Source organism: Scardinius erythrophthalmus (assembly GCF_964197995.2).
Source record: "Scardinius erythrophthalmus genome assembly, chromosome: 2".
Taxonomy (NCBI): domain Eukaryota; kingdom Metazoa; phylum Chordata; class Actinopteri; order Cypriniformes; family Leuciscidae; genus Scardinius; species Scardinius erythrophthalmus.
Genome location: NC_138222.1, coordinates 24,630,299 through 24,642,436, shown reverse-complemented (window position 1 = coordinate 24,642,436; position 12,138 = coordinate 24,630,299). Strand labels below are relative to the sequence as shown.

Genomic DNA, 12,138 nt, shown 5'->3' with positions numbered 1-12,138 from the left:
TTTTATCTTAATGTGCAAGGTCACTCACTGTCCAGGGACACGATTGTTATTTGCAAAAGTTCATTTTAACGGACGGAACCAGATGACCGTACACGCTCAGTCAATGGACGATCTGACAGGATTAACGTTAACGCTACCTCCGGTTGAGTGGCCTGACTTCTACACCTACCCGATAGAGAAACCGAGGGTAAAGAGAAACTGAGGGCATATATATTTAGATGCCTATAACTATGTGCTGACTGGTCATGTAAAGACTTGTGTGGTACGATCCGCAGTTCTGCCTAGCCAGCGCCAAGAAGACGACAATGTAAAGAGTGACACGACGGTGCAATTTTAATGATATGAATATTTTCTAGAAATAAAAATTCCAGATACAGCATACTCATTTTTCATCGATTCTTGCACCCAACAACACAACAAGATGACATTTAATAATAAAAATAATAATTTAAGCTCCTTATTATGTAGCCGAATCTGTGCTGGTTTGTATTGGCCGCCTCCAGTTTTCCGTTTGTTTTGCCTCCAGCTAGCGCCGTGACGTAACTGTGACGCCGGCGCAAAAGGGGTCTATTCTCGAATGTACAGAGCCCTACACAGCCAAGAAAGTGTGGCTACAAATTAAGAATTTGTTCCCACAAGTTATATTTACAAACCTACATTTTAGAACTGAATGGTATGTATGGTCTAGCAAAAATAGATGCCACATTACCATCAATGACATTTCTTTATATTCACTTAACGTTTTAAACGCCTTAATAGTTTATGAATATTGGTGTCATTTCGAATCTCAAGCAGCAAGCGTGCATCTCACTCTCAATGCTGTGTATGTTCCTGTCTATAATCTGGGTTAAAGCCTTTGTTCAGTCCCTCCCATGGGGCTCTCACATGTGTCTCCAGCAGCACGGGCTCTGAACGGATGGTCGCATATAGATGAGCTCAGTATTGATACAGCTGTCTGATGCTGAAGCACAAGACTCTGAGGGATTAGGTGAGGTCGCAAGATGGAGGACGATGGAACGAGAATTGCTCCCCATCAAAGGCGCCTGACCAAGTGTGCTTAACGACTGAGTGAAATCCCATCTGTGACTAAAACACGTTGCTGTTGGCAATCCATTAGCTACATGGCATTAGTAAACTAATTACCAAAAGCTCAAAGGCAAAAAAATTATCTGAATATTCAAAGCACATAATTATCCATCATTATAAGCCATTTGAGTGTTTTTTGAATGCAATGCTTATGAAATAATGCTGCATTAAAGGTGAAGAGTGTTAATCTTTTCTATGTTAAAATACTATCAACGTTTAACATGCTGATACGACTATAAATAAGCAGTTTGATACTCCCGAAAAGTATCAAACTGTTCGTTCAAACTGTTCGACTATCCCAAAACAGCAATACTGACTCAACCAAGGATGTCTATCATAGCTTAAGAACGATATCTCAATGGCAATTGCTCAGCTGGCGTAGGTCTGCTATCTCTGCTCATGGGAGTTGTTTTTGAGCCAATCACTTGAGCTGTAATTTAATACCATGTGACTAATCACTTTGGAGCCTTTGAAAATGAAGGCATGACAATGCTAACTGGCTGATGTCTCCAAAAACCCTTCTAACAGTTTTGAATTCAGTGAATTCAGTAGTTATTTTGCTAGCGCTAACATTGCTGTTCTTTGTGTACTTCAAGTAGCGATAACACAATAGTGTAAGATACTGTACTGCCATCTACTGATGTGGATCAGTACGACTGTCTCTGAGTTTTATGTAAATTAAACTGATACTAGTACATTTTAGAGAGCGGTTTACACAATAATTACTTAACCGAACCAACAAAAAATGGCAACTTGGGCAACACTACTCAAATCTTTCTATCGTGTGTATGCCGTACCAATGTTTATGCTTGTGTTTTGTCTAGAGACCTTTTCTGCTTCTTAGGCCGTACAAGTACTGATTTTCCCATTGTCTTGACTGGTAAAGGACGATAATACGTGTGTTCCATTGTGTAATTTTAGCTCTTCGCATCAGCAAACAACTCTACACTATTAGCGTATCTACAGAGACTGCAGCAAATGAGCGTGAAACATTGCGTGACCAAGTTGACATTTGACAAGCATTGAGGGGGTGACCCACACTTTACATGTTTGAAATCCGTTTTATAGAAAACTAGAACAGTCTTCATCTAATGTGACTGTACACCATTCAGAGGATTATTTCTTTATGCGTAAAACTTGCACTGCACTACTGAATGCACCTTTAAAAGCACTAAAAAAATCTACAATGTAATTTTTTAAAACTGTCATAAATAAAGAGAGATGCATTTCAGCCACAGAGCGTGTCATTATGACATACACCAACAGCCTCAATTGAACCTAAAATTGAAATAGTAAAATAGAATTTTACATAGTGACTTTTTCAGCCTAGGCTCATTGGGGAAATGTGCCAAGGTTATTGGTCCATCGCGTTTTTAAAAACTGTACACCTACATTAAACCCTAAACCTACCTGATAAGAGTTAACAAAAGCAAATGTGACATAAAAACGCAATTGCTGAAGCAACCATGCCCTTTTAGCTTGATTCTAGTAGTCTCTGAGCTCTTTTGTCGTAACTCATGTTTCACGGGATTCACACCTGAGTTCTTCACATCACAAGAACAATTCTGTACCAGCTGAGCAACCGAGCAAGCTTAATATGTCAGAAAAGCCAAACATATGGAGCTGGTGATGCAAACTCCAGAGTATTCGTTGACAAATCGTGCACTATGGTAAAAAGTGTTTTGAGGTCATAATATAATATTTTGCAAGGAGCTGTGTGAAAAGAAGTCTATCATAATAGACATTATGATGAATAAAATCATAATTTTGAATGAAAAGCATAAAATGAGCTAGCTGTTTTACTGCCTCCCGTGTTAATTTCTTTTGGAAACTGCAGCGGTATGTATTTGTACAGGTACGTATTTTTCGTTTTGCGCAGCACTATAGTTGTATTGGTACATATTTTGCATTTCGCAGAAATGTTGCCTCAGGTACGTTTTTCCAATGAGCCTGTGTTGAATGAATGAATGAATGAGGCATTTATATAACGCTTTCATATGTACTACTGTACACCCAAAGCGCTTTACAATCCAGTCAGGATCCACTTGGATGATGCGACGGTAGCCACAGTACAACGGCGCCAGTGCGCTCACCAAACACCAGCTATAGGTGGAGATGAGAGAGAGTGATAGAGCCAATTCAATGGAAGGGGATTATTAGGAGGCCATGATTGGTAAGGGCCATTGGATGTGTTGATTTAGCCCATTTAACCCAGCATTGAAAACAATCTGAATACACCATAATAAATCACGATGGCTAACACCAAGCATGCTATTATAACACGGTGGCGTTAAATTCAAGGTCCCTAAAGCAGAATAAAACTCCTGCACATAAAACTCTAGTTGCCCTTGGTTACCTTACAAAGAGACAAACAACAATAAAAACGAACATATAAATGTTATCACATTCATTTCCTCAAAGCCTCAATCTCAACCTCAGCAAGACTCCAGCAACTGCTCTCCTAAATGCCCCTAGTAGACCCCCTAAATCACAAAGCTGACTTCTCCAATAGCTCTAACCCAATTGAAATCATTCCTCTCATGTCGGGGGATGTATAAGAGTGAGAATAGTAAGACATAACAGTAGTTATGAGTCTCTGTGTGCAAGGCCAACTCCCTTTTTGTAAATCTGTGATGTATAAATTGCTCCCTCTAGTGCTTAAGGGGGAAGAGCATTGCACCAAAGCCCAGCTGACTTGTTCAGCCACTAAAAGTGTCATTAACTCTCTACCTTGACATCACCTCTAAGTTGTGCATCTACAGGTTCAGTACATTAGATTCCACACTCCACCTCACACTCTCAGTCAGCACACACACCGTCACCTCTGCCTCTGTCTTAACCATCTTCAAGTAGTGGACTTTCCAGGGCTTTTGACTAGAACAAAATCTCTCTAATCTCCTATTTCAGCAGAAAATTGGCTTCAGACTCACTCTATTTACAGTATTCCAGTATAAGACCAAGTTGCACTGCATAAATTCATTGAAGGTTGAATGTGATTATACAAAATGGTATTTGAATGTGGAAACTATTTTATTTTAAATTAAAACTATTTAACTTAGCTGAAATTGGCTTCATTAAATGAAAAATAAAACTGCAAAAAAAAAAAAAAAACATTTCAAGCGGGTTTTCCGAAAAATGCCATATGGCTGCTACTGGCCAAACAAACAAATAGTCCTGCCCCAAGCTCACACATTGGTTGAGCCAATGTTGCTGTATCGGCTGGTCAGGAAACTCAAACAAACTGAACAGTGTTTGACAGCACTACAGAGCCACAGTGTTTAAACTTTTCAGGAAAATCAATCTACTGCATGAATGACTTATTTATTGTCTTCATATTAATTCTTCATATTAAATTAGGGTATATGAGAAAGTATTTAACATGACACATTCCAACTTATAATTTAAAATAATTATAAAATAATTAACTTATATAATAAGTTTGTTCACACTTAATATATGTTCTAACATTAAATATCTACTAAATGGATTTACTGTGTAGCTATGTTCTGGAAAATTCCCACATTTACTGCTGAGTTTGAGGTATGTTTAGAGTTATGGTTGGGGTTAAGTATATTGTAACAAATGGCAAGTACATAGTAGTTATAATATTAATATATATATATATATATATATATATATATATATACATATATATATATATACACACTCACCTAAAGGATTATTAGGAACACCATACTAATACTGTGTTTGACCCCCTTTCGCCTTCAGAACCGCCTTAATTCTACATGGCATTGATTCAACAAGGTGCTGAAAGCATTCTTTAGAAATGTTGGCCCATATTGATAGGATAGCATCTTGCAGTTGATGGAGATTTGTGGGATGCACATCCAGGGCACGAAGCTCTCGTTCCACCACATCCCAAAGATGCTCTATTGGGTTGAGATCTGGTGACTGTGGGGGCCATTTTAGTACAGTGAACTCATTGTCATGTTCAAGAAACCAATTTGAAATGATTCGAGCTTTGTGACATGGTGCATTATCCTGCTGGAAGTAGCCATCAGAGGATGGGTACATGGTGGTCATAAAGGGATGGACATGGTCAGAAACAATGCTCAGGTAGGCCGTGGCATTTAAACCATGCCCAATTGGCACTAAGGGGCCTAAAGTGAACATCCCCCACACCATTACACCACCACCACCAGCCTGCACAGGGGTAACAAGGCATGATGGATCCATGTTCTCATTCTGTTTACGCCAAATTCTGACTCTACCATCTGAATGTCTCAACAGAAATCGAGACTCATCGGACCAGGCAACATTTTTCCAGTCTTCAACTGTCCAATTTTGGTGAGCTTGTGCAAATTGTAGCCTCTTTTTCCTATTTGTAGTGGAGATGAGTGGTACCCGGTGGGGTCTTCTGCTGTTGTAGCCCATCCACCTCAAGGTTGTGCGTGTTGTGGCTTCACAAATGCTTTGCTGCATACCTCGGTTGTAACGAGTGGTTATTTCAGTCAAAGTTGCTCTTCTATCAGCTTGAATCAGTCGGCCCATTCTCCTCTGACCTCTAGCATCACCAAGGCATTTTCGCCCACAGGACTGCCGCATACTGGACGTTTTTCCCTTTTCACACCATTCTTTGTAAACCCTAGAAATGGTTGTGCGTGAAAATCCCAGTAACTGAGCAGATTGTGAAATACTCAGACTGGCCCGTCTGGCACCAACAACCATGCCACGCTCAAAATTGCTTAAATCACCTTTCTTTCCCATTCTGACATTCAGTTTGGAGTTCAGGAGATTGTCTTGACCAGGACCACACCCCTAAATGCATTGAAGCAACTGCCATGTGATTGGTTGATTAGATAATTGCATTAATGAGAAATTGAACAGGTGTGTCTTTAGGTGAGTGTATATAATGGATACTATTATTTACCAGTAAATAATGGCCTGTTTTTAATTTATTATTATTATTTAGGAATAATGCATGTAACCACATCCATGTGCATTAGGAACGAGTGCATCTACAGGTGGAATATGACGAGGTCGCCTATGTTATAGCTGCGTTTTTGAGGAGTCTTTATCGTGAATCCTTCAGCTTGAAAGGTCATCATTTTAAGACGTCCTTGCGCCAATCTAATTTATTCACCGGTATCTTCCCTCCTTTCACTTCATTCTCACCTCTCTGCGCTCATTCCTCTTTCTCTATCTCCCTCCTAACCCATTTTATACTTTCCCTTGGCTTGTTTACTCCTAGATTAGAAGACTATTTTAAGGTCTCCCTGCAGCCCATATTTAAATCTATGACTGCATACTGTATGTGCCGCCTAGTTCCCCTGGCACTCATTAAATCTGAGGTCAATTCTAAGCAGCCCTGGGTTTAAGCCTTAAGATGTAAAAATGAGCAATCGATGGTGGAAATGATGACCGATTTCTCAGGATAGGAGCAAGAAATTCCCACTCTGTTAAGCACAGCCACGAGCAAACTGAAGACTAAGAGCTCCCCTATATTAATATTAGAGACTGTATGACTGTAAAGCAGCACAGTATTTTGTGTCACGGTTGCTTGGCCAGTGTTTTTGTGGACTGTTGAAACCCATGTTCAGTGCTGAGACAGACGGCTCCACTAACTGCTGTCACTGCTGCTCTTGTCAAAGCACACGGGACAGCGGTCCTGCAGACATTAGCAATGGCCATATCTCTGAGGATGGCAGCATGTGTTATGAAACGGCATGATGTGGAACTCTCATTGCCATCTGAATTCATTACTGAAAATTTTTTCATTAACACATTGGATGATAAAGCACGTCTAGCACATCACTCGCGCATTAACAGGTGTCAGTCTGGTTGACAGAACAGTGTGTTTGTGCACTGCTGTCAGTATGGTCCTTGGGTCCAGGTGATTCTCAAGTTTTCATACACATATATTCATGCACCTGTCATGAATAGTCTAAACTATTTAGAAATTAAAGATATTTGATCTTAGGAACTCCAAAATGGTGCCTCGTCATCACATTGGCAGAACCTTCTGGAGAACCTCTAGGCCCAATTTTAAAGGTAAGTTCTCTGGGGAATTTGCAAAATTGAGAACTCTAAAGACCATAAACGGTTCCTCCACTAAGCTCATTATTAGGAAAGGATATTTGGTGCGTGCACTTTTAAATGACTTCTTTGAGTGTGGCACTATGAAGAACCCAAAGTATTTTTTTTTTTTTTTTTCACATTTACAGTGAGGGAAAAAGCTACTTACCATCAGGGTTGGCACAGATGAAGACCCGGACGCTCCTGCCCGTGGGGACATGGAACGGTGGGAGTGCAAGGACGTTCCCACTAATGGCTGCCTTACGCAGAGCAGATTCACGGGGACAGGGCTGCCTGCTGCCCACTACGGACGGCCACATGGGTGGCGACTTCCAGCGAGGCTGCAAACAGAATTTAACAACTTTAGAAATCCAGGACTGGAATGGATGGATGGTTGCGTATGGACACACAATTTGGTGGAATCTCTTTAAGACTGAGAATGTGGTCACATTTGCAAAAACAAATTCCACTATTGTCAATAGTGAATTATAAAGCACAGTTGGCACTTTCAACCCAGGCAAATTTCTGTTGTCATTGTGATGAATCTGAGTAGCCTAACCAACCTGAGCTAGTTACAAAATCAGTGTGGAGAAATCTTTGAGCCTCACATGAAATTTTGTGTGGATTCCTATTAAAATGACTGGGTTTCACCTGTGGAAATCTGCTGCACAGTGGTAAACATGACCGCACCTTGACAACCAAGCACTAGTTTCTATTCAGAAGCAGTTCCATTTGAATTTACACCGCAAAACTTACAGCGACCAGTGTAGTCTGATTCCTGTAACAATTACTCTCGATAGCCTACAGTTCTTTTAAGTTTATCAAAAATAAAGCATGGCCAGACTCCCAAAACAGTAGTCTTATGAGCTGCTTTGTTTTAATTAATAAAAAATTACATTCACACAGTCAAGTGTTTGGGATTAACACACATATGTATTAACGGGTGTGACAGTATAAACAAATTACTGATGTCAAGTGTTTTTTTTTTTTTTTTTCAAATCTCTATTTTCGTAACCATAGTGACAGTGGCTGGATTCGGAACAGCATACTAGCTTTGACAGATGAACTGGCATCTAGATTGGATTCGTTTATTAAATGTTGAGTAAGGTTTTCTATGGCTCGTAAGATTTTCTAGATAATCCATGTTGTGCAAGCATAGGCTACTAAAGGCTATATCGCAGAAATAGTAAGAATCGTCTGTTACAATGCTATTTGACTAAAGAAAAGATGGTGGCGTCCATAACACGTAAATAGTTTAACACTATTAAACAACCTTTTTCATAAATGAGTAGGCTACATACCCGTAAATTGTAGGTGAATGAAGTTCACGGTTCCACACAAGTTTACTTGATTGTCAGTTTTTAAAATTAAAGGGAGGCAGTTTGGTATTAAAATGAGGTTGACACTGTGGTTAATCACTGAACGGATGTGTAAAAGTAAGCGTATTTAGCATTCCCTTAACGATTTGCAACCTTATCTGTAGCTGTGTGACCGTGGACAAAACAAATAAGCCGGTGTTACACCTTATTCTAGCTGTGACCCATCGAAATTCTGTGACCGTAGTAGGCGTTATACGGTAGGGGCAGGGCTGGATCTAGACATTTGGAGGCCCTAGGCAAAATTCATGTTGGAGGCCCCCCCACCCCCAATAAAACACACTTGAAACAAATATGATTCCTAACCTTTTTATTTATACAACATTTAACTTTAAATTTAGTATATTTTTACTTACACAGTACATAAGTTTGGACAAATTACTATTTGTAATGTTTTTGAAAGAAGTCTATAAATCCTCATCAAGCCTGGATTTATTTGATCAAAAATACAGAAAAATAATATAGTGAAATATTATTACAATTTAAAATAATGGTTTTCTATTTTACTAGGCTATACTTTAAAATATATTTCTGTGATGCAAAGCTGAATTTAGTGTCACGTGATCCTTCAGAAAACTGATTTATTATCAAATGTTAGAAATGGTGCTTAATATTTATTTTATAACATGTGATACTTTTTTTCATGATTCTTTGATTATTAAAAAGTTCTTTTAAAAAAGTCTTCAATATCACTTTTATAAATTTAACACATCCTTGCTGAATATTCCTGTTTTTTTTCTGTATTTTTGATCAAATAAATGCAGGCTTGTAGCATAATAATAAACTTCTTTCAAAAACATTAAAAATAGTAATGGGTCCAGACTTGTTACTGGTAGCCTATCAAACTTTATCTAAGCTAATCTCTTTTTTGTTTAATGAAGATGTTATTGTTCTTGTTGTTATTTTGCTGTTTTATTCAGTTTATTCACAGTTCCAGAATACAACTTCAGTAGATGAACATGAACGTGCTTTTATAATTTGTCTGCGTTATGGGCAGGATTTTTCCCTCCCATTTAATCAATAATGACTGCAGATATTGTCATATTATTAATATCAGTAATATGTTATTATGTATTGCATTGCTACCTTAAATATGCTATACACAAATCAAGTGGAAGAGAAAGACACGATCGCTACTGAGCAGGAAAAAAAATCTAAACTAATATTCGTATAGGCTATGATGTCAGGGTATTATCTAATCATCAGCATCAGAATATAGAAGATAGACCCATATGAGATCCTTTATTTGAAACATTTAAAAATGTTGCAGTGTGTTGGTTTTTTAACTTTGAATACAAACGTCTTGTCTTTTACTTTTGTAGCTTTTTTACTAGTCAGCTCTGGACGCGATGTTATTCATTGATTGTACGCGCAAATTCAAAGCGTCGCGTCTGGGCACGTTAATGACGCTCGCGCTCTTTTAAACTCACAAAGCGGTGAATGATTTTTCCAGAAATGACGCTGATCTACAGTAGCCCACAAGTTTATATTTAAAATACATTGCAATCACACCAAAATCGATGACCTGCATTACGAGCTGTGCTTCTTTGCGTGCCTATTTCTGCTTTTGCTTCGCACTCAGCACCTGATGGATGCGTTCGTTGACCGCCTCTGATCGCCTCTGACGTCCCCTCGGACTAAACTGGCTGGCGCCTCTATACAGTCATGGGCTGGCGTTAATGTGACGTAATGTAACAGTCTATGGTTAAGATAAACATCGTTACTATTTTTAGTTGATTAATAGGCTACATTTTAAAATAAATTGTAGATAGGACATTTAGGCTAAATTTTTTTTTTTTTTTTTGTCCCTCTGTCTGGGCCCCATCCCGCCAATCGGGCCCTAGGCACGTGCCTAGTTTGCCTTTGCGTTAATCCGGCTCTGGGTAGGGGTATGGTCAAAGCGTCAAAACGCTTGATTGCGTTCCAATGTGCTCTTGTCTTTTTTCAGCTCGTTTTTAGAACGCTGTCAAGTTGAAAGAAATTCCCCCAAATGTTGTAGGCTGCTTAATTTATTTAAAGATGCACATTATGAGTTTTGTTAGCTGTATGCATTTAAATGAATGAATGCATGCATGAATTAAATGGCATTTGTATCTTACTTAGTTGATTGTATTTTACTTATTAACTGTAGTTAGGGCCAATTGCTAAAAGTATAGGCAAATTAAAAGTCTGTGCAAACGTTCTTTGTAATTCCTATATTACCTATATTTATTATAGAAATGCAACATACCGATGAATGCAATTACAAATCGGATTTTTCTTTATTAGCCTACTAAGAGGAAGAGCCGTCAAGGAAACTGAATCGTTAAAAGGAATCAGAATCGCATCCAGAATCGATTCCCATTTCTAATTAATTGTAAATGACTTATGTTTGAGCAATGCCTGCAATTGCCTTTGTAAGAAGGCACACTAGAGCATGTAGCCTACACTTTCTCACTTTATCATTATAAAGTGTTAATTTCAGTGTGTTATTTTCAGTGTTAATGATGTAGCCAGAACAAAAAAAAAAAAAAAAAAAACGCGCAAACGCACCCGGTCACGAACTGCATCTCCGCACAAATGGAACGAACAATCGATAAATGTCTGTCTCAGCAAACAACGAATCCTAATCCTTGTTTCTAAGAGTTGAAGACAGATTTGTCTTAGTCGCGTTTCATGCATGCCTTAACATTACAACTGAAACGCATCCGAAGACGATAAAGTTGCGCGTTGATCGTACAGTAAAGCCAATGCCAAACAAAATAAACTCAGCCGCGCTTCAACACACACCGAATGCAGTCAGCATGCTTGCACAGAAACACACTTGAAGTGCTTACGTTCATCCTCTTCATCCTGAAGCCGTATCACACAATATCCGAGCAGGTATCCACGGAAATCAGCGGAGACGGCGATACAAACGCCCATTCAATATTTCTGACCGAAAATCAGTCCCAGGGGACCAGGAGAGTGACGGTCGCTGGCCAAACCCCGGCGGTCCGCATCCTCCTCGTGCCGTGTCTTTTATAAAGCTCCGCGCAGAGCGTTTTCTGTCCGCAGTGCTTGAGGAAAACACAAGTGAGGTGACAGAGATGAGAGTAGAGGGATATTCCTCTCATCGCCAGCTGTCTCTTAATGCGCAGCGGCGAGCAGGAGTACGAGAGGAGGAGGAGGAGCGCTCTGAATTCATTATCAATAAATGCTTCTCTTTCGCAGCGCGCTGGAAGTTTAAGTGAATTGAATTAAACGTAATTGATTGGACTGCATTGCTGCTCGCGCTCGGGGAAATGCTCAAACCTCGCCTATTTTCTTCGCAAAGATGGACCAAAGAATGCAATTGTTTCGGCTATTGCGCAGAAATAACAAGTGCTACATTTTTTTTTTTTTTTTCATAAAACAAACATGTTCTCGTAGATTACAGACAGAAAACAGCATAAAAAAAAGATAGCAACATTTCTCATCTCCCATCCTTGTTAGGTTTGCTGGCTGGTTTTAGAGGGTTTCTGACCACTTTTCAGCTGGTCAGACTGGAAGACCAGCTTAAACCAGACAAGACAAGCAGTTTAGGCAGTATATATAATGCACTCTGTTCTTTGGCACATTTCAAATATCACTCAGAACAGAGATTTATCTTGAGGTTAACCTGGACAAGTCCGCTGCTGAC

At 39.2% G+C, this 12,138-nt stretch overlaps 1 protein-coding gene across 1 annotated transcript in view; it reads right to left on the bottom strand.

Annotated features, from left to right (window-relative positions):
- nwd2 (NACHT and WD repeat domain containing 2) overlaps window positions 1–11,329 on the bottom strand; it is a gene marked incomplete at both ends in the record, with an annotated part of 78,057 nt that extends 66,728 nt beyond the window's left edge. The window contains 2 exons of the mRNA XM_081389481.1: window positions 7,292–7,463; window positions 11,315–11,329. Of these exons, the coding sequence (XP_081245607.1) occupies window positions 7,292–7,463; window positions 11,315–11,329 (187 nt within the window). The remainder of the gene's footprint in view (window positions 1–7,291; window positions 7,464–11,314) is intronic.
- Between the last annotated feature and the right edge of the window lie 809 nt (window positions 11,330–12,138).